The sequence below is a fragment of the Botryllus schlosseri genome, chromosome 3, assembly GCF_051294905.1.
Source record: "Botryllus schlosseri isolate E-star chromosome 3, Bs_hap1, whole genome shotgun sequence".
Lineage (NCBI taxonomy): Eukaryota > Metazoa > Chordata > Ascidiacea > Stolidobranchia > Styelidae > Botryllus > Botryllus schlosseri.
In genome coordinates, this window is record NC_137238.1 from 18749437 (window position 1) to 18773531 (window position 24095).

General features: G+C 40.4%; 2 protein-coding genes and 1 long non-coding RNA gene across 5 annotated transcripts in view; all 3 read right to left on the reverse strand.

Moving 5' to 3' along the window:
* LOC145435927 (glycine amidinotransferase, mitochondrial-like) overlaps positions 1–4687 on the reverse strand; it is a 31063-nt gene extending 26376 nt beyond the window's left edge. The window contains exons 1-2 of one of the 3 annotated variants that reach the window (XM_080313195.1): positions 4206–4687; positions 3201–3988 (exon numbers count right to left, since the gene is read on the reverse strand). The gene's annotated coding sequence lies outside the window, so the exon portion shown is untranslated. Of the gene's footprint in view, positions 1–2659; positions 3006–3200 lie in introns of those variants that run through there. The other 2 variants (XM_080313194.1, XM_080313196.1) reach the window with 2 other exon arrangements.
* LOC145435009 (uncharacterized) overlaps positions 1–24095 on the reverse strand; it is a 210186-nt gene that overhangs the window by 154994 nt on the left and 31097 nt on the right. The gene's annotated exons all lie outside the window — the stretch shown is intronic.
* Positions 10509–13036, reverse strand: LOC145435926 (protein unc-93 homolog A-like). Its single transcript, XM_080313193.1, has one exon. The coding sequence runs from the start codon at positions 12621–12623 to the stop codon at positions 11298–11300; it is 1326 nt and encodes a 441-aa protein (XP_080169319.1). The 5' UTR covers positions 12624–13036; the 3' UTR covers positions 10509–11297.

Here is a 24095-nt window from a genome sequence, read left to right on the forward strand (position 1 = left end):
GCCATTGCTGTCTCAGAGTCATCACTATTAACAGTGGATCAGAGGTTGGCTGTGGGGGGTCGACATCTCGGCTGTTGGGGGTCGTCGTCGGCGGTTCCATTATTTTATTTTGCTGCTGCCAAGAATAAAACCGGGCCTCCGCTGTCAGCGGGGATGAAATGCCAACCCAAACATGACTAAGCAAAACGTCATAGTCCTGGTAATGAAAGCGTGTGGCGCGCACAAGTGATGACATTTTTTTTCAGTCGTTACTCACTGCTGTCCTAGGGACCGCGCAGTGAGTTGCTGAGTGTGCACAGACTCGTGAAAAAATAGAGGAAACATTGGTCGTGATGTTGAGGTCTGGCCGACATTTCGGAAGTCGACGACTTGACGGTCATCACATAAAGCGGAACTCTGTTTACGCCATTCCATGCTTAAAATAAGATATGACTAAGACTAATGACGAGACAAGGTAGTCACAGTCCCGCTCACGGCGTCATTCTCGAAAGAAAATCTGTTTTGTTGTTTTTCGTGACGCCGTGCCATTTCACGTGGACCCCCTACTAGGTCGCGAAATCCAGTTTAAAGAACCATTGCTCTAGACCAGAGGTCTCAAACTCAAATGTGCTGGCGGGCCAATTTCCTGATTTTTAATGACGCCGCGGGCCGTAGCATCAATACTAGGGATATTCAAAGTATAATTTCCAAGTAGGCCTTATTCAAGGGGCCTTGCAGACAGGCATTCCACAAACATCGTAGAAATATGATTTACTGTTGTACTATTCACGCTTGGCACGGAGAAATCACATTTACTAAAATTTGAATAAAATTGTTTTTGTGCCGGGCATAATTTGTTAATAATTTGTTAATAATGAGTTATAGACATCATGTCAGAGGACGCGTCATGACATCATAAAAGCTGTCGGGTTATAGTATTGCAGATAGTGTAGAGGACCATTGATGTGCCACAATTTTATGTAAAAATTTACTGAAGATTGATCTGACATCAGAGCATTTGAGCGGTGTAGCCTAATCCGAGTTTCTGATATAGTCGTGATAAGTAGGCCATTGTTGCTGTCATTGCCAAAGTCAAATTAAATCAGCGTTAGAGTTGCCTTCGATTATAATCGATTATAATCGATCGAATAATTATTACTGGAATAGACCAATAACAACTTGAATATAATGATTATTGTGCCATAGTAATAGCATTGTTTCGTAACCTTTTTAACGATCGTACCTCGTGTGCTTTCAATAAGATTTCTCGTACCCCCTGTTCATTTTCAACACAATTCCTGATGGTACCTTTATTAAAATCAGAAAGCCTATTTACATAAAATCACGCGCAGCGTATTTCAGTTGAATAATTGGCCCATAAAATATTCCACAACATATAGGCGTAGTTCCACAATGCATCTCGTACCCCCTGATTTGGTGCTTCGTACCTCAAAGGGGTTTACGAACCTCTGGTTAAGGACCTCCGGAATAGAAATGTCCAATCGCCGAAGAATCCATTGGTGTTGCAGCTGTGGAGCATCACACTACCTTACTCGCCACCGATAATAACATGGATAAAGAGAACAAACAACACCCAGGATGTAACCAACTATACGTCACAGGGGCCACAGAATACCAATGGTTCCCATACTGACCTGATTAGATAGCTATATAACCTGCGCAATGCAAGCTACGACCTTTTGATATATTACTATTCCCCATGACAGTTTCATAGATTGTTGCGTCCGTAAGATTACCAAGTCACCGTTCCGAGTCGCAAGTCCTTCTCTGATTTTAACGTTTGACCCGACTCAATTCGGGTAATTTTTATTTTATAACCCAGTCAATCCGAAATCGAGTAATTTTACGAAAGATCGCACCAAACCAAATCAAAATTTTCAGTCACGAATCATCAACGGGTCATGTTTTAGCATCTGTCCTAGAAATGTGATCTTCCACCGCGGGGTAGCTTTTAAAAGTGATGTGTTAGTGAAGTTTGTTGAGATTTCCATTTTGAGGTAGTTTTGAAGTGAATTTTAGGTTTTTAAATCTAAAAAAGATATATGGCACTTGAATATATTATCGAACACTTGAATTTCCAAAATGCCGTCGCGAGCCGCACGCAATGTAGCCTACTCGCGGGCCGCGTGTTTGAGACCTCTGCTCTAGACCATGGAGAGATTGTGGGCAAGTCACGCGAGGCCTGTTGCAAACCAGTTAGCTCAGGCCAGCAATGTTATCGTACGCGCACAGCTGGAGATGTCGAAGACCAAATTTCGCATTAAAAAGTGAAAAACAATCTCATGCAGTGCCGTTTTGCATAGTATATTCTCACTACCTTGCATCACGCGTCACTGACAATACGAATTACTGAATTGCAACTGAATTTGGGAGATAGAATCGGCATTTCAAATGGACGGCGTCTTGAGTTAGAATTGTTCTTTCTCAGTGGTCACCAGCGTGAGTGCTATCGCTCTCCATCCTCAGGGGTAGATTTTGAGAAATAGGTGGACGGAAACGTACGAAGGGAGCGATAGGGGTGAAAATGTTAGAACGTTATTCAATTAACCGGCAACCGCATACCCGGCATAAAATACACCGGAAAGACGGTTTATTTTTAGTTGAAAGTTTTTTAATCTAACAACGATCAGATCAGATCAGCGGAGGAGATAGCACCTACCAATCTGACGGACCCGGTTCGATTCCCATCGGAGGTCTATCTGGGCTCCTCTTCCCCCGCCGTTGTTGTTCTTACGGCGACAGAAAAGCCCAGAAAAAGACATGACGAAAGAAAGCACTAGTAGAAAGGGCCGCGGCTTTAAAAAGATCAACATTGAAAAGAACTGTGACATCGGGCACTAGGCCGAGGTGGATGTTAGAGTAAAAGGATCGCTACTGATGCGCGTCATTCGACATCCTCCTATCTGTTCATGACATTGCATTGTGACTTATCGCATTGTACATTGCGTGTGACTTGTTCAGATGAAAAATATAACCTAACAATATTAATATTAATATTATTTAGCTGTATGAATTTTCCGTTTATCTGACCTCTTTCTCGGATCTGAAAATATGGCAGGCGATAAATATCGAGCTTGGTACGGATGTGATGAGTCGAAAAGGTTAGGGACCTCACTGTTCTACGCTAATGAGGCTGCGGGGATATCCATATCACGCAAAAGTCGTCTCGTCTAATAAAATAATTATAAAAAAGATCTCACCTTATTTTAAACACTCTCACTTTGTTGTAAACACTCTCAGTTGCTGTCACTCAAGGTTCGTCACGAAACACTAGATTTGCTAATTGAAATACACTATATTGACAAAAATACAATCTTCATGAAATGGATGTTGGGATCGAATCACTCTTCGAGTCACACGTCATATCGTGGCATTGCGCATTTTGACTGGAGTCAAGTCAAGTCAAGTCACTCGATTTTTGGAGGTGAATCGAGTCAAGTCAAGTTAAATCAAGTCGAGTCAAGTCACGAGTCAAGTCACGAGTAAAGTCACGAGTCAAGTTATAAGGTCATGTCAAATTTTCAAAGTACGAGAAATGATTCAACTCAATGCATTTAGCAAGATGATTGAAATACTCACTGAGTTGCTATTAATTCTATATCGAGTAACGAAATCGAGTTAATTATACCTTAAACGGAGCGTTGTACGACACACATAAAAGCAGAACTGATAAACTACGTCGGTAACTGTAAGTCAAATAGATGACAGAATATTACACCTCGGACACAAATTGAACAAATCAATATGATACAATAAAAGTAGAACTGATAAACTACGTCGGTAACTGTAAGTCAAATAGATGACAGAATATTACACCTCGGACACAAATTGAACAAATCAATATGATCAATACACTATCCGCCCACACATCCAGACGATACAAAATAAGCCCGTACCAAGTGTTGACGAGTGGTATAAATGTATTACCTCTTCATATCATGGTCTGATATAAATCATACAATAGGACCGTTACGGTGAGCATCGGACACTCTATAGAACAGAAATATACTGCAATAGATTGATTACTTCCCGTCTACGACAACGTAAGCTCTAATCACTTTGCTTGCGGTCAATTTATTTGTAGCATACCGACGAAAGCTCAGTTAGACGAGGCTGCGCAATCGTCCAATGAGTGGATGCTCACATAGACCATATCCGAGTGTCGAGAACGTATACGTAGATAGTCACAGCGACTTAGTCGACACCGATTACAGGATGACTTGACATTTACTCGAAAATCCACATTTTTCGAACGCCGCGTCAAGTCAAGTCATCTGGAAAAGTTAATGAAGTCACGACATTATTAAAAAGAAAGTGATCCAAAAAATCTTCGTCCTGTTCACACACCAGCGACTTATAAAACTGTATGTCCTAGGTTACTGTAAGAATGTAGAGTGAGCAAGGCAAAGCATTTACCAAGTGCTCGTGCTTGTGCTTGTGCAAATGAAACGCCAGATTTGCCGAATTTTGAAAATGATTACACAAAAAACTAGCTCAAGTCAAATACACTTATCTAGTGTCACTAAAAACATTAAAAGTAGCAACGCAGTTACCTCTGGTACTAGTAACGCAAACCTTAAGTGAACTGATGAGATCAAAAGACGTCCACTCTCCACAACGGTAAAACCGAACTGCCTGAAGCAATAAACAGATATAAACAGTTCTCTTAACAGACGAATGAATACTACGTTGACTTTTGTAACAGTCTGTTCGCACTGCCGGAAGCAATGGATATAAACCGGTCTCTAACAGACCACCAAGTACCGAAATAGGCATTCCGACCGTAATGTGATTAGTATGATGGTTGATAATGATAACGACAATGGCGCGTGCGCTCCGCGCGTAGAACATATTGCGTCCTCGATTCAAACAAACGCTGCAGATTTTCAGATCCTGTTTGGTAATTCGGGCTCATTATAGTCATCAAGATAATTGTATGTGAACTTCTAGCAGCAGTGTCGTAAAGCTGTCTTCGAAAATGCGTGCACTTCATATGGCCCTAAAATTCAAATTCTGAAACACCGAGCCTGATTTGATGGCTGCCCTGCCACGTCTTCCCCATTGCACCGAAAACACAGAACATTGAAATTTGATGATGCCACACGGCTGTTCAACTTCAACTTCTAGATCCAGTTGCGAGTTTTCAAAACCAAGTTTTTGTACAAGTCTGATCGGGTAATGTATTGAAAACCCCTTCTTTTGCTTGTACCAAGTACCGAATCGTCCTAAGACAAAATAACAATTTCACGAGACAGCCAGTAAATTTGATGTGGGAAGTTTACATAGCCACCCTAACCTTTTCAAATTTTAGTGGCTAATTATCAAAATTGTTCGGGTGATTAAGTAACGTTGCACACCGATTTTGTCTCAGTTCCAATCTGCATAAACCTGCATAGAAAGTTTAAGGGCGAAGATAATAAAGTTGGATGAGCAATAAAGTCGATTATCGCGTTCGTCAGGATTTATCAACCCAGGATTAAGGAAACCGGTTGATCGCGGTGCAAAAAGTTAGTGTTAATCTCATGATTTAACAAACCGGAACAAACTATAGTTATCTATAAACTGCGTACACTGCGTACCATTCCTATGCACAAATATTTCCGATAATGACCGTAGCGACTGTTTCCTCCTATAGGTAATGGCTTCACGAAACAATCAACGAATTATGTACCCGCCATTGCAGAGCGGTATCAATATTCTATAATCCGTTTCTTAGCTGTACCGTATGAATTGGACACGACTTTCATTTCGCGATAATGATAATTCTACCTATACTGCAGTGGCAGTATCGTCATCAGCAGGCTGCTGTTTCATTCTATCGTTTTCGCGTTATGATGCAACAGATAACGCCACTTGATCGAAAATTCGGGACACCTCGACTAAGCATCGCGCGTAACCTTTTCCAGCTTTATGCGTCGCGATTGGAAGTATTTAATCACACGATTAGCATTCTTCCGGATCAGCTAACTTTATTATCTCCGCTTAAAATGCGTCCCGATTAGCGGTTTTTAATCACACGATTAGCATTCTCCCGGATAAGCTAACGTTATTATCTCCGCCCTTAGACTCTGATATTCAGAGTTTTGAGTTATAGAAATTGCATTTAGTTAATTTACTGGCTACCTCATGAAATTGTTAAGTTGTCTAAAAAATGATTAGGTACTCAAGTAGAAGTAGGTATTATAATGTCATAATTGTGTAAATACTTTCGAAAAATCAGTATGTACCTACGGACATTTTGCGCCCGTTATAGTACACGTATGCCATGTGAGGTGGCTAGAACTCTCGAAATCATCGTCGGTCCAACAGTTATAGCATGTGGATAAATATCAGGGGTCACCAACACGCGACCCGCGAGGTTATATTTTGCAGCGCGCGACTTGATTTGAGATTTTCGAAGAACTCTGAGTAAAACATTTTGAATTGCTGAAATTGGTTTCGGTTCAAAATTATTGTTGTCGTTGTTGTTGCTCAAAATAAGCTATTCTGTGCCAAACATCACTATTCCTTCCTAACTGATAAGGCTTCGGCCATGGTAATACATTCCATGGAGGAAGAATTAATTGATATGAATGGTCATATTGCCTTGACGTGTAATGGTCCAGACACAGTCAGGAGCGGGGTCGCAAACTCAAATGTGCTCGCGGGTCAATTTCTTAGTTTTTGATGACGCAGCGGGCCGCATCATTAATAATAGGGGTAGTCATTGTACAATTCCTAAGTAGGCCTTATTTGACGGGACCTTACACACTGGCATTCCACAAACATCGTGAAAATGTAATTTACTATTGTACTATTAATACTTGGCATGAAAAAAATCATATTTTCAAATATTTGAATAAAATCGTTTTTGAGTTGGGCATGATTTGTCAACATAATGAGTTCGACGCCATGCGATAGGACAAGTGCATCATGACACCGTAATAGCTGTCGCGTTATAATGGTGCAGCTAGCGTACATCTGGCGTGCCACAAGGTAGAATATTTAGAATTTACCAAAGATTGGTATGAGACCATAGCATTTGAGCAGCCTAATCCGGCTTTCTGGTATAGTCCTGATAAGCAGGCTGTTGTTCATGTCATTGCCGAAGTCAAATTAAATCAGCATTAGAATCGCCTTCGATTGTTCGAACAGATTAATATAACAACTCAAATATATTAATTATTGTGCCATAGTAATAGCAGTGTTTCTTAACGTTTTTAGCGATCGTACCCATTGTTCTTTCATACTAGATTACTAGTACCCTCTGTCCATTTTCAACACAATTTCCGTTGGCACAAGTCCAAATCACAATTTTCAGTCACGAATCATCAACGGGTCATGGTTTATCATCATGAACTAGAAATGTGACATAATAGCTGATCTTCTACCGCATACGGTAGCTTTTGAAAGTGATGTGATAGTGAAGTTTGTAGATATTTTAGGTTTTTTTAGTATAGTGTTAGAGTGAACTATAAGTTCTCAAATCTAAAAAAGCTAGGTGGCAGTTGACGATATTGTCGAATACTTCAATATCCAAAAATGCCGTCGCGGGCCGCATGTGACCCGCAGGCCACGTGTTTGAGACCCCTGGTCAAGAGCAAGACCGAGACACTTAGAAACCAACTTGTGGCATCCCCACAAGATCAAGCATAACAAGGAGATAGTTTTCCAGCAAGTACCGTGTCTAGCTAACCCCAATATCGATTCTTTAGTCGCAGAAAAGTGTTGTATTCTTATTTCTGTTATAAAACACTATTTCTTCTGTGGTAACTATGTTAGTCGCCCGTTTTAGAGGGCACATTGCTGTACTGAGGTGAAGTTTTAAAAACGTGATTGCTAAACTGCGTGGCTTATTTTATCTCGATATTGAATTCATGCAGCCCGCGGCCTCTGCCAAATTTGAAAAGTGGCCCGCGACCCGTTTTAGTTGGTGACCCCTGATATAGATCATTGACAGGGAATAGGTGTTCTGATGATAATGACCGCCAGACACCTCTTTGACACCAGGATGTATTTCAAATATAATGACTAATATAATTCAGATTGTGCAGAGGTGGTCAGTAACGAAGTACTTCTACTTTTTTAAAGTACTAAAGTAATTTTCCGCTACTTGGGTACTGACTCAAGTAGATCTAATTTCCCGCTATTTCTACTTCTACTTGATAATATTTTGTGATCTACTTACTTTCTTTTCGCTATTTTCAGTTTGTCAAATAGAAGTAGTTTAATGCTCCAATCAGAAAGATAGCCTGAGGAATTTCGGGACTGTTTCCTCTGAGTATCAACATTTAATTTTCATAAGACTTGAGTAAAGCCCAGAATTTTCATCGCGCTTCATGCACAGTAAACTATTATGATTTCACGAACGTATCGGTGAATATAATTTAGGTAGCGGGTTGCGTGATTCCGTTCACACCACATTGTCGCCCATATGAAATATTTCATCACAGTAAATATGGCCCATCATAGCGTTTGAAACTACTACTTCGCAATCTAGCATTTACCTATCATATCGCAATCTAGCAGCCCATGGCGTGCCTAATTTGGAAAAGTGGACTCTGACTTGTTCTTAGCTTTACACCTGCTTTAGCAGACCACCGTTAAAACTTTTAGGACAAAAGACATGAAATATATTTTCTGCTTTCTAGAAGTAGTATTTGTATTTCTCTTTCAATTCCCAGTATCATACTTTGAGTTTTAATTAGTTTAAATTCTTTTGTCTGAAGAACATACATGTTGAAGTATAAAAGCAGGTGTAGTCATGCCTCTATTTTCTGAAAATAAAGCTACACCATATGGCATCTTTACGATCAGCCATATTTTTTAATAACGTTTACTAATCGCGCAAAGTGTTAACACCGTATCCGACACCACTTCTCCGTGTTGCTCTTCGACCAAACTACGGGCCTTATAATATGGGGAAGGGCGCCATACCATGATATTATCTAAATCCGGGTGTTCGAGTAAACAGTGGATTAGTATCGCATTCCCATATCAATGCTATCAATTTCATCCCATGATGCGGACGAATGCTTATGCTGTCGAAAATTTATTCCTCTTGAGATCCATCAATATGAATCAAGCTCTGCACCTTTCTCATAGCTTAATTAGCAGCTTTTGACAGTCGATGCGAACGAATTACGATTGTTTTCACAACTACTTACTTACTTGAGTATATTTAAAGTCAGTCAATTTTACTTCTAGTTCACGCAGTTCTATAAGCTTCTTTTAAAAGGACTAATGCTACTGGTACTTGAGTAGATTTTGCGTCGCTTCTTCTACTTCTACCTGAGTAGCTTTCTTGACTACTGTGACCACCTCTGAGATTGTGATTGTCAAACAGCCACGTTGTGCAGAAAAAAGTAAAATGACCTCATATGTTGGTGTCCTTTAGTCTGGTTTAGTGAGAGAAATCTAGCCTCTGCTGGATTTTAATAGGTGCATCAAAGTTACCATGAATGTTTGAAGTTGAGATGCGAAGCAGAGCTGACAGTAAGGGTGGATTTGTATGTATGCCACTTACACACGATTAATAAAAAACACGATTGATAAAAACATAGTTTTAGTCGTTTCTGCAGATTATGTCAGGTCAAGTGCGAACATGTATCGTGTTGAATCTTTGCCCTGCACGCCGTTTACGCAGTTGCCTGTACAGCAAAAATTAGAGGTAAAGTGACTCGGTCCTAGAAATTGCCCATTCATCCAATCGTATGCCGGAGGAAAACGCACTCGTATCTTTTCTTTAGTGTATTTCGACAAAAATGAATGGCTGACGTAGAGCGAGGATAAGAACGGTACACGGAGCAGTAGCTCTAGTACAGTCGTTCTCAAACACATATCAAAAAAACTATTGAAAGAGCAACAATAATGTTTGCAATCCCAACGCATAGTTTGGTGGTAGGCTATGTAAGGTTTTGACTACTGCGAGACCTCTCAAATATGAAATTCGGACTATACACAGAGCAATAATTATCAGCCGGTAGTAAATCGGGCAGGACGCGAGAAAAAATTAGCAGTTGAATAATTTGTCAAATATTATCATGTTTGTTGGTTGGTTTTTGGCATTCATGGTGTTTGTCGACTGGTTTGGTCATTTACACCAGACCGATTTTCTTCATTTTACTATCATGTAGCTGCCGGCGAGTAGCGCGGCCGACGTCTAGGCTTTTACAAGACACCGCTTACACGGATGATATAGCGAGGAGGGGCCTATATAAACCTCCAACAATTAGGTAGGAATTCTGTAGTCGACCTCGGTCGGACCCGAACCCGCAACTCTTTGGTTTTGTAGCTTTGGATTATACCACTACGCTATCTAGTCATGTCATATATTTTCGTTGCTCCAAAATATCGACTCTCACTGCTCCATTCAAATCATTAAAATTGGTAGCCTAGTTTACTCTACAGTCTAAATGTATTCTACAAATACCTAGCTCAACTCTTCTGCTCTCCCAAAGCCGCTCACAATATAGAAACCAACTATTTAGTTTTCAGCTAATTTGTGAGCACACGTGTTGCGATGCATCTTTTCTCAAATTCAAATCCCATTTATTTCCTTGTATCACCGAATTATCCGCATAAGATATACAAAATGTACGGCAACGCTAACTCGCGAACACACACATACTCCGGATTGCCATGAAGCTGTAGCCAGAAATGCAGAAATGAGAGACAGCGGAAATTCTCAACAGTAATGTGAATCAAATGTACTTCTTAAACGCGTGAAATTTTGGAAGTGGCTGACGGAAAAATCTGATCACCTTCGATCAGTTGTAACATTATTTGCCTCATTAGCAGCATGTTAAGATGTAACCTATTTGGTTCCTGGTGACTATACCGATTGGTAGATAGATAGATCATTCATTAAATTCGTCTCTCCAGGGAAACTTGAAAATTTCGAATAATCGGTATAGACGATTATCTCGCCATTATCGCACACAGTTATCACATAAACAAAAATAAGAGCCTAGTGCAGTTATAGTTTTACAATTGAAAGTCTCCTGAATAACGACGTAAGGGCAACCCTGCACATACCTTCTTATAACGAAAACGTATTTCAAATTCAACGATGGCCATTGGTTCTGCAATCGCTATATCTTAATGGTGGGGTATTTATCAACATACCGCTCCATATTAGGACCCTTTTACTTTGTTAGCTCATTGATAAGATATCATAAGGAGAAAATACTAACGCGAAGTAGTTCGAGGTGAGAATGTACCAGTGGATGGCACGCAATGCTGAGATCTGCAAGTCACGACGCATTGACCTTATTCCAGAGACAGAGGGAGATAGATACTCAGAGACAGATATTTCACTATTGACGGCTGATGTAATGTGCCCAAATAGCAAAGACAGTTGAAATCACTGCGGATCCGGACAGCATATACAGCTTGATCGAGACGCATACAAGATTTGTCAAGATATAAACAATCATAGTACCACCGGCCAAACCAAGAGTTTGCATCACGTACGCGGAATCACGATCAATAAAGTAGGTGCCGGAAATGAAATAGGCAGCCACTCTGCGCAAAGCATGCGCTGAACCCATCAAAACAGCCAGCACGTATGGCATATAAAGCGACCTAATTGACGGCTGCCAGAGGGCAGCTAGCGAGTACCCTGATAACTCCAACACCAAAGTTAGTGTCAGAAGAAATGGCCTCGAGATGTAATTGCCCAAAGCGGTTACCGATGAACTGGCAAGGAACGAAGTAATATACGTGACGCACAAAACTTTTCCCAAATGATCAACACCGAGCACGCAAGAGCCATAAGCGCGTGTTAAGTCTGACCAAATGAAACCTGCAACAAAACCAAACTGCAGTAGGGTTGGAAAAGTCAGCAAACTCAATTTTGACGACGAGTGACGAATCAAACGCGAAAATGAGTTTTTGCAGTTCAATAATTCTTCAGTGATCGATGTATCGTTTCCTTTGTCGCTTGGTACTGCAAACCATTGAACCGTTATTCCCAATAGCTGTGTTCCGCAACATAAGCAAAGGTACATGCGTAGAGAAAACAAAGTTGGCACTAACTGTCCGAAAATATTAGAATCTTTCGTGAAAGCGTAATCCAACGGGCAATCCATAGCTCCGCATTTCATTAAGTCGGCAGTGGCTGTGGAATTGGTGACGTGGCTGGAGTTCTCCATTTTTAAGATTAAGTCAGGCGCAAGACTGAACATAGCTTGAACTAGCCCCAAAATGGAGACGAATATTCCAACAGCCGACTCAATACTGACCTGTGTGTCACTTGAACCCTCCGAATGCGATATAGATGCGATTATAACTCCGACTGCTGGCATTATAATACTCTCACCGACACCCAGTAAAATGCCTGCAGGCGTTACAGTCCAATATCGAGGGTATAGTATCGCTAGAGTGAATATCACCGAAGGAATCTGGCCAAAAAGTAAGCACGCTTTCTTCCCGAATAGAGTAATCATTGGCACGTAAATCAGGAGGGTGACAATGCAGACGGCTTCGTAAACAGCGACGCTGGTTGATCCAAGGGCGTCCTTCACTCCAATACTTGTTTGCAAAGAAGTGAGATTGTACTGCGGGCAAGCAACCATTGCAAAGCCAATTGAAACTAAAAAAACGCGTAATTTAGCGGACATAGCTCTTCGCCTGGAATCCATTACTACAAATTTGCTAAGCTGCTGTGTCGACAATCGACATGCTAACAATCACGCTACAATACAACTCCGTGATCGATTATGATCCGGTGCGGCCTTGTCAATCAATCCAGATTCTCATTTCAACAATTCGACGCTGCTGCAATCGGCACTGAAATTCGGAGGGTTCATGAAATACAATACTTGCAAAGTCCACCTTTTTCTCTCTCCAAATCACAGCCGGTGTACTGATGTAATACCAAAAATTGTTCAAGCCTGGCCCAGGAACGTTTCGCTATCACAGTTGAATTTAAACCCACCATGAGGTACCCCAAATTCCGAGAACTTGCTGTATTAAAATGAAAACCTTCAGTTTCACTTTATCCTGATCTTACTTTACCGAAAAACTTCAAAGTATGGTAACTTTTCACTATTACGTCACGAAAGCAACGGAGGATTTTCGAACGACGATTACTGCATTTTCAAGTAATCGTAATCGAAATCGTAATTCATTAATCATCACATTTATTCGATTACTTTTTACTTGTACAAGGACTGTGACATAAACTGAACATTCAGGAAGAAGGAAAATTCCGATATTATATTCGGATATTGATAAAAAAAATATGATTTATCATACTCCACTTCACAGTATTCCATCATAAATTTTAGCTATTATACTCGTCGTTGCGTAAAGAATTATCCACCCATAGTAAATAAGTAAATATACATTCGACGTAGTAGTATGACTGAAACAAACCCCGCCATATGCTGTAAGTCAGGTTATTATTTCACATCAGACACCACTACCTCGCAGGAAGAAGATAATAGTAACCACTTTGCCTGTAGTTTCATATGGTAACGTAATTACTGATGTTCAGTTTAACGCAGTTTGAACGTTACTGCTTGGCGAGGAGTATATACACCGGATAAAAATTAGAATTTTCTTACTCGTCAAATAAACCATGACTATTTCCACATCAAAGCATTAAAAATTAACGGCTGCTGACATAAATCGTACGTGAGCTCAGTAACGACAGCTCGCAATATTGTGTTAAGTGGTTTGTAGGTAATAAGTAAATGTATTTTCTACCACCGGAAGTTCTATTGATTAAGGTATAATTTATGCTCACTTTATCAAATTCTCATATTGCCCTACTTGAAACGAGCACCAATCGTCATTTAGCAATTCTTTTCGCAACATTTTAATCTGCCGCCATACACATCCGTTTATGTACCATGTTGGCGTGAGCTTTAGCAAGAACGAATATCGATGGGGGCGAGAAATCATGAGCTATGAAGTTGGGCAATGTATGTATGGTGACGTAACAAGCAAATAACCACAACATTTAAAAATAAAATATTTCTTTCATGCGAGTCCCTCTGATCGCAATCGTTGTATTTTCTTCCAATAATCCAATATGTGCCCAAGGCCCAAGTTTTAGAAAGAAAAATAAAAGTAATCGTAATTTCTAGTCAAGTAACCGTAATCGCGTCATTCAGAAGTAATCCTAATTGCAATCGATTACATTGATGAAATAATCTCCCACAACTCTGATTCCAGGTAAAATTGGCTTTTTTGTGACTCGGCGGCAATTTGGGGTCCCCAAAGCCTTGCAGATTAGCGTGGGATAAGTGTTCTCCTGGTTAGTAAAGTTAAGGAGCCATGACTGGTTTGATGCTTACGGTTCTGCTAAGGCATTGAACGTAACAGCCTTCGACAGCCGTGGGATTATTTTGATGATGTGTAACTGGCTTTATTTTTCTTCTGACCACAAGTAAGGTAGATACTTGAATTTTCGGAATTATCATCCATGCTATTTTGCGACTGCAGTCATGGTGTTTCCACTTACCATCGTCATTTTGCACCTTGCTGATATATTTTATTATGTTCCTATCAACCAACCTGTAGCAAGGCCTGTAATGACTCGACTCGAGTCACAATTATTCGGTGACTAAACTTGAATTACAATTTTTCCTGTTATGAAAATGACTCAGTTTTAGTAACTTTGTTTATTGACTCGACTAAGGCTTTGGACTCGAGATAAATCGGCCAGAAACTCTCTTTTATCTGTTTGAATAAACCTCTTAGGAGTAGAGGTGATCTAAATATTCATCGTTAACCAGAGGTGGTCAAAGTAGTCAAGGAAGCTACTCAAGTAGAAGTAGAAGTAGTGTCGAACTAATCTACTCAAGTACGAGTAGAAGTACTTCCTACATAAGCAACCAAAGCTACTTGAAGTAGAAGTAGAAATGACTAATTTTAAATCTACTCAAGTAAGTAAGTAGATGTGAAAACGATCGTAATTCGTTCGCATGGACTGTCAAAAGCTGCAGATGAAACGATGCGGAAGGTGTAAATAGCTTGATTCATATTGATGCATCCCAGGAGGTGTCAATCTTTAACAGAATAAGCAGTCGTCCACATCATTCTATGTAAATGATAGTATTGATATGCAAATGCGATACTAATCCTTTGTTTACTCGTTTTATAGAATATCATGACATGGCGCCTTCCCCCATATTATAAGGCCCCTAGCTCAGTCGAAGAGCAATACGGAAAAGTTGTGTTGGATACGGCTTTAACACTTTGCAGGATTAGTATACGTTAATTAAGAATATGGCAGATCGTAAAATGCCATATAGTGTATCGCTTTATTTTCGGAAAATATAAGGCATTGCTACACTTGCTTTTATACTTCAGCATGTATGTTCTCCAGACAAAAGAACTGGAAATATAACTAGAACTCAACGTATAATATTCGTAACTGAAAGAAAAATACAAAGATCACTTCTAAAAAGCGGAAATATTTATCATGTCTTTTGTCCATAAATTTGCAACGGTGGTCTGCTAAAACAGGTCTAACGTTAAAAAAGTCAAATTCCACTTTTCCAGATTAGGACACGTCATGGGCAAAATAGATAATTGCTATATTGCAAAACGGTAGTTTCAAACGTTATGGGGGCAATACTTACTGCGATGAAATATTGGATATAGGCAACAATGCTGCGTGACCGGAATCGCGCAATCCGGTATCTAAATTATATTCAGCGATACTTTCGTAGGAACAGATTTGTGACTCCATATTTACTGTGCGCGAAGTGCAACGAAAATTATGAGTATTACATGACTTTTATGAAAAGGAAATGTTGGTACTACGTGAAAACTGCCCGAAATTCCTTAGGCTATCTTTCTTATTGAGAAATTAAACTACTTCTACTTGACAAAATGAAAATAGCGAAAAGTAAGTAAGTAGTTCACAAATATTACGAAGTAGAAGTAGAAGTAGCGAAAAAATATCTTCTTGAGTAAGTAGCAGAAGTAGAGGAAAACTACTTGAGTACTTCGAAAAAGTAGAAGTACTTCGTTACTGTCCACCTCTGTCGTTAACCCTCAGGTAGAAGTACAGCCACGTAAACTCACACTCAAGTTCGACTAGAAGTAGCAATTTCCAAGTAAAAAAGTAAGTATTTTAGGCCTAGTTTTGGCTAAATACCTGTGAAGTAGAAGTGTTCAACTCACCGACTTGAGCCAATTACGAGGGATTCGTTTCACTGAAGAAATATTCAGTTAAAGATGAAGGGAACACTAGTCTGAATGATAATAAAGCGTACGACTTGGACTCGGGTCTCAACACTATGACTCGGAATTGACCCTATATTATTAATAGTAAAACCATGATAGTGGCGCTAATCATATCACAGGTTTTGTGCGATACTTCCAAAACCTTTTGCATCCTCACTTGACTTGGTGGTGACTTGAAAATGACTCAACTTGATTCGAGCCAAAACTATAAAAGTAAGATTTACTTGTGGTAGCAACTCTGCACTTGCACTTGCCGACCGAGGTCGACTTCAGAATTCCGATACCTAAGTGTTGGAGGTTTACCTAGGCTCCTCCTCGCCACCTCATCCGCGTCAGCGGTGTCTTACAAAAGCCTAGAGGTGCTATAAGTCGGCAGTTACGGAAAATAAGAAGAATATCGGCCTGGTGTAAATGACCATAGTAGTCGACAAACACCATGAATACCCCAAAACAAACAAACAAACTTGCACTTTCGTTATAAGCATTTGTAGGAAACCACTTAAGCGAATCACATGGCGAGGACAGAGGAGAATTGATAAGCCTTGAACACGTAAATAGGAATTCTGGAGTCGAACTCGAGGCCCGATCGGACTCAATCTCACAGCCCATTGATGATAAAGCTGTGTATTGAACCACTGTACGCTATCTGGCCATACGATAATCGTTTGAAGGTCAACACTTGACTCGGAATCAAATCAACAAAGTAGGCTACCTATTTTTTCCAACCCATACCAATTAGTTACCCGAAAAGTGAACTTCGGCGTGCACTGTGCAGTGCATATTTAGTCCTATATTCGTATCAGAAATGAGTCACAAGTTCGAGTTGGAAAAAATCGAACCTAACATTCGTGATGCGGAATCGCGACTCTAAAGTAGCTGTAGCTCAAACTTCGTCGACGGCCGATTTCGACATAGTAATCATGACGAAGCACGCGATATCCCACAATAATCACACCTCAACATGGCCTTAACCACTGCATTCCTCCTCTAACAATCGTTTTTCGAGGCTCGAAATATTCCCGCTCAAAAAGGCGTCAGACTAGTGAATTCGGGCATCACCTGTAGTTATACGAGTCGATATTTCAGAGTAACACAGAATTACGCCCTTCACACGTACAGTTATTCTGCAAACGAAAAATATAGTTACTCTGCTTTCTGGGGACCTCGGCTGTTCGTAACTCTGAATTCAAAACATGTCGCAAAAATCCACGCATGTTAATTATTATGACGTTTCTGTGAGTCGGCGATCGACCAGCAGCGTTGTCGCAAAGCGCTACGAATTAGTCATATTCGAGAACTACCAATTTATTTTCGTAGTGTTACCGGCGTTATTTTCCTTGTCGCAGCATAAATGATACGCCTTTTAACTCTCCAGCTCATTATCACTATTAAAACTTCCTAATAGGTGGTATTCGAAGCAACACAGAGCTTAGCACTCGATTCCGAATTAACCAGTTGTAAAAGAAGATGTATTTATTCGAATGAAGTAGCAAACAACGACAACTGACACAACAACGTCCAAACTCCCCCTCAGCCTCCTCGCTTCTCCCCGCCAATAGTCTGAGACAGCCGCAATGCATTTATTCGTGCGATGGTTCGCTGGAAGCACATCACCCCCTGATCTAAAGATCATAAGCTTACAGATAGGCTACAATAGTCACCACAAAACAGCAACATAACCAAGCAAGAACAAGTAGAGATAAGCAAAGGCAAATGAAACCATAATCCATCAACAAAGTAGTCGGCCCATCATCTAGGCGGGGCTCTATATCGAATAAAACATTCAGTATCTTGATCGTCTTCCGATGTTTGATCACTGTCACTGGACGGTTCAGGGTTGTCATACTCCCTGCCATCCCCCAATTCCACCTCGTTGAAGACCAGTTCTACAGTTCTTGATGGAACTTTACCACTACCGGCAACCTCCCGCTGCTTCGCCACCATGTGCCTGTCATCAGCAACATGCCTGGTTCTTCCGTCCACTTCTACCACAGTATCTGCAACTATCACTGTCACTGCTCCGTCATTCCATGGAATGAAACATCTCGCATTCCGAGGTTTCACCGAAACACTCTCTACACCTGCTGCCACCTTCTACAGCCAGGTTTTAGGGACCCTTGTCAAGGAGTCAGCAATATTCTCAGCGGATGGAACCCACCAATTGTCACATTGAGACTATTCTCCTCAATGAGTTGCGAAATCATTCCCAGCCGTCGTTTTGTGACCATCGCGCTTAGCCCATCCACTTTCGGTATGTGACTGTTTACCAGTATCGACGTTACCCAATTGTACTCGCTAGCCGAGTCCGTAACCACTTCAATGTTCTTTATGGTCCACTTCAGCACCATACATGGACCTTACGCGGATAGTGGGCTGGGGCACGGCCTAGTCACTGACGGAGCTACGCGAGCACCTAGGGAGTGATGTTGCCCCGTTGGTAGTTCGTAGTCGCTTGTAGATGTCAAGGCTGCTGCTGGGCGAGGTTTAGGCTGATGGGTATGTGTGCGACTGTGCGTGGTGTTAGCGTGGAGCTTCGTTACAGTTTGCTGTGTAGTGTGCAGGTATCGTGTGGGAGTTTTATAGATCGTCTGGGTTCCGTTATATGTGTCCGTGAGCATCGCTGTTATGAGTTTCTTATGTCGTATTAATATAATATTATAACCGCATAGATTTGTGGTGTTGTCAGCTCCGCCGTATTGTGTAGTGTTCATTGAGCAGGCGGCAGTCGCAATGAGAAGAGGTCCCGAGCCCAGGAACACACCCGCGTACCAGTTATTGCTACGAAGATACGCCCTGACGAGGTCGCTACACTTGCCTGTCCAACAACTATACTAACAATTTATATTTCAATCCCAGAATTCAAGAGGTTGGACCAGGGTTGTCAAATGGTGGGCCATGACCCAGTGGTGGGAAACAGGAGTAATTTGAGGTTGGCCACCGAGCTATTTGGAAAATTGTAGAATTAGTGAAAGTTTAATTATATTTTTAATGTTGTTACATTCGAAAATATACTCATGTTATCGAATTATAGGTAGGCTATACATAAAGCTTTTCATCCGACTCTGATGAGATCTAGTGGCACGTATGGAGTCACAATGTATATGAGTCATAAATGAGTCGATTCACCATCTAACAAAATTTTGCAAAAGATTTAGTTGGCTAAAAGTTTTTATGTATTGTGTTTTAGTATTCATAACTAATTACCGATTTACCAAAATTTTTCTGTGTCCCAAAGTGTCCCAAATTTTGAGGTAATGTAACTTTCTCGAATGTTTGATTTTACTCATAATTGCTCCGTATTAATCACAATAATTCTTTATTGGACGTAGAAAAACGCTAATGAAAAGGATAATATGAACAAATATAGCTTACCCATGCATCAAGTAACAATGCAAACACTTTAAAGATCGTCAGAAGTGGTTTTGTTTGCATGACTTGCGTCTGTGAAATGAGAAATCTTCTCTTACTATGGACCGAAAATAACACCATGTAATAAAATTTTGCAAAATTTTATATGAGTAAAAATTTCATGTATTGTGTTTTGCTATTTCGAACCAATCACTAAAATACATAAATTTCTTCTGCAGTGTCCCTAGTCTTTGAGAAATGTCACTTTTTCTGGTTTCTCGTTTTACTCAAAATTGCCCTGTAATAATCGGCATGATTCCTTATTGGACGTTCAAACACACTAACAAAAAAAAAGGAATAAGCACAAATGTTGACTACCATAGATTATTATAAAAAGCTGGAAACACTTCAAGAAAATTACGAAGGGGTTTTGTTTGCATACTTTGGGTCTATAAACTGATAAATCTTTCGCACATGCGGTATCTGCGACAAATTATCGAGACGACGGATTTTGCGTCATCGGGAGGGGTCGCTCACACTTTCATCTGTGTGCCTTGGAGTCGACCTTTATCATAATACATCAGCCCAAGCTTTGTCTACAGAGGGAGTTCGTGTATCATCTTAAAATAATACATTGAACGCTCTCCTACTTGAGATCTCATTTCATGCTGGTGACGTCATATTTTGTGATACGACTGTTGATATAAAATGTTCTTTCCAATTCTCAACTAGTTGCTGACGATTACCCCGGGTTCATTTCAATATGAATATACTATTCAATTGTATATTGAAGCTCTATACCTCCAAGAAGCTCTCTAATAATATCGAGGTGAAAGTGCAGGTAATGCGTTTTTATAAGGACATGCCCCACTATATCCACGATATACAATTTAATAAGCTCTAATTGTTGATAAGTAATATAGACATATAAATGATATTCGTTCGATTCAAATAATGCTAGAGGGTTGGTTATACGAGCAGTTTATAGAAGAGAGATACATTGATAATAATATATTAGTTTACTGCTATTTAGGACAACGTAAGCTGCAAGCTCCGATCACTGTGTTTGCGGTGAATTCATTTGTTATATAACAATGGAGGCCCAATAAAACGCGTAATCATTGAGTGATTTGATGCGCTAACACAATGGTTCCCAACCGGGGAAATTTTGTAATTTGGGGGGGGGGGGATTTTGCTTTAGAATTGTAACGAATTAAACCAAGTTTTTCATGTCCGAACTGTCAAGTAGTCGATAGTTATTTTCGAACGTGGGTTCTTTTTGGCTATTATTTGCTGGAAGTATGTTCAAATGCTATTTAAAATCTCTACTTTAGATATAAATTCCCCCTCATTTTTTTAAGCTAATTCAGATGTGCTAAAAGTGCAGTTTCCAAGACTATTTCGTTGGGCCTGCGACGGCCTCTTAACTAATTTCTCCTAAGCGGGCAAACGTCGTTCCGAATATATCAAACATGACGCATCTAGTGAAATTTTTTATCCTATTTTCAAGTCAACATTTTTTATACAGTGAAAAAACATCCTCTCGTCATCGATTCAAGTCAAAGAGATCGCCAGTGAACTTGCTTTATTTTCAGTGAACCGCTACCCGAGCGTGGGGAGAAAATGCTAACCTTGGTGCAATGTTGCCACAACGGAAAGTGGCGAACTGATTTCTGGTGCTACATTTATAAGCCATGGAGGGCGAAAGGGACTATGCTTCCAATTCTTTTTTAATATTTTTAATGAGGAATAAATAGACTATTTTAGGGAAAATTCATTCAACCTGAAATACTTACTTGCGCGATTCGCGCGATTTAGTGTCACTCGAAAACTAAAAATGAAAAATACCGCATCAATACGCTTGTTTTTTAGAATTCAGTCAAACTGTATTCGCAATTATAAAAGGACGGTATTTCCTAGTATCGCTTGAGGCCATAAAGATGGATCAGTCTAGAGTTGCACAGTAGGCTAGTGCGGGACCATTAGGCATATTCATATCCGCGCTAGGACATATCACGATCCATAAACGTTTCGCTTAACTTGCGACTCAGCGAAGTGTGCTCCCAGCAAGATCGACGGTGATGACATGTTTACCGAAACCGTCAATTTTGATATGACTGAACGGCTCCGAAATGAGGCCATGAGTAATCCTGCCCTTGAGATCTGAGCCCCACGGTACAAATGCGACTCGAAAATGAAAATACATCACCCAGTCAAGAAATACAAATTTGGAATCTTTCGTGTAGCCTAGCGACAATCTTTACCGGAGGTTACGAAGTAACTACATGCTTTAACAAAGTAATATGGACCCACCAGAAACTTCATTGATAGTTTTAACTGTGTGGCATGGATGTCCTAAAATTTTGGAGACACTATATTTCCATCAGGTCCAGCAGGAGAACTGATCACGTTCATGCTATGTATGAAAGTAACAAATATTAATGACCAAATCCATACAGAAACTGCGAAAGGGTGTATATGTGTGTGCGTGTGTTTATGTTACTGTGCATTGTATGTATCAATGGAAGTATGAGGAGTCTCTGGATTGAATGTAGAAGTTGTGTTGATTGGGAACCAGACCATTGTTTTTGGGAGGTCGACAAAATGTTGTTATACGGCCCTACGTGAAACAAACACTTTGTAGCAGCCGTCTTATTCTACGGTCAGCAGGTGCTTGCGAGTGAAAAATGACCTTTTTTAATCATCGGGCTGATTTCTCCTAGGGGGTATTTTGGCTCAAATTTCGGCTAAAGGGTCCTCGAGATGAACAAGGTTGGGAACCACTGCGCTAACAGGTCACACCCAGCGTATCGCTAACAATTGGAACTTATACGGGATACAGCGATTTGGTTGACACTGATCATTTGATAACTTGAAATTGACGAGTAAATTTGGCTGCAAGTCACGAGCCAACCCGCATTTCTGAAGCGTTGAGTCAAGTCAAGTCATTTTTGCAAATTGACTCGAGTCAAGTCAAGTCATACGGAAAAGTTGACTCGAGTCATCCCAAGACTAGTCACTAAATATTTACAAACAGAAAGCTGGATACTTTGAGCAAACTTTTGTAACAAAGCAATTAAAATTTTTGAGATTTTCAAGGTACATGCTCGATTAGTGTCGACTTTTTTTGTGCTGTATCGCCATGCATAGAGTGGACCGGAGATGAAATGTAATAAATTTCAACCAAAGATGTTATATTGAAGTGAAAATTGTAATATATGAAAAAGATTGACAGTGCAGAACCTACCAAGGTTCGTTTGTGAACGTGAACCTATATATTTCCGAGGTTCACCCACAGAACGCGAACGTGAGCCTCGCGTTCACACCATCCCTGTATATACCTCCAGCACTTAGGCATAGGACTTCTGGACTCGACCTCGGTCGGACTCGAACCCGCAACCCATTGATGCTGCAGCTGTGGATTATATCACTACGCTATCTCGCCATCTCGTCACTGCTTGGTTAATACCAGTGTTGGCGTGACTCGAATCATGACTTGACTCGAGTCAGACTCGAGTCACCTTTTTCGTATGACTTGACTTGACTCGAGTCACTTTGTTAAAATGACTTGACTTGTCTCGGCGTATCAGAAATGTGGATTGACTCGTGACTCGGAGTAAAATTCACGAGTCAATTTCAGGTCATCAAGTAATCGGGGTCGATAAAAATCGCTGTGTCTTGCATGTGTTCGGATTGGTCGCGAAACGCTGGTGTAATCCGTGAGAGCGACCAATCATTCACTGATCGTGCGTTATACTGAGCCTCGATTGTTCTCTCGATTGTGACTCAAAATCGGAGCCGTTGAAACTCGCATCGAGATTTATTGATAATGAAACAAATTCGAAGAGTCCGCATTCACAGTTAACTTTATTGTATTCCCATACCGCATACGGCAGTGTTGGGATGACTCGAGTCATGACGTGAATCGAGTCAACTTTTTCGTATGACTTGACTTGACTCGAGTCACTTTGCAAAACTGACTTGACTTGACTTGACTCGGCGCTTCAGAAATGTGAATTGACTCGTGACTCGGAGCAAAATTTACGAGTCATTTTCAAGTCATCAAATAAACGGTGCCGATTAAATCACTGGATCTTGTTTATGTTTAGTTTGTTCGCGACACGCCGGTGTGACTTGTAAGAGCAACCAGTCATTCACGGATTGTACGTTTCACTGATCCTCCATTGTCACATCACAAATTAATTGACCGCAAACAAAATGACCATAGCTTGCGTTAATGTACTAGCAGTAGATTATTCTAATATCGATGTATATATGATTCTTAGACGACCCTCTTGTATGATTTAAATCGAACGAATATAGTTTATGCGTCTATATTCTCGCAGATGTGTAGATGGGTAATGTACTGTACCATATCAATTTGTTTCAACTTCTCGAGGTTTCGTATTCGATCCTCTATTTTGGTCACGTATTTTATTAGAAGTTCTAGGTATATGTGAGCGATACACTGCCATATTGTATGCATATTTGACTTTACATGCGTTAATAATTCAACATAAATGGCCAATCAATCTGTCTTTCACACAGCTAGCAAAATGTAA

Excerpts from the sequence above, each read along its gene's own strand:
- LOC145435926 (XM_080313193.1), bottom strand. The coding sequence starts at position 12,623 with ATGGATTCCAGGCGAAGAGCTATGTCCGCTAAATTACGCGTTTTTTTA.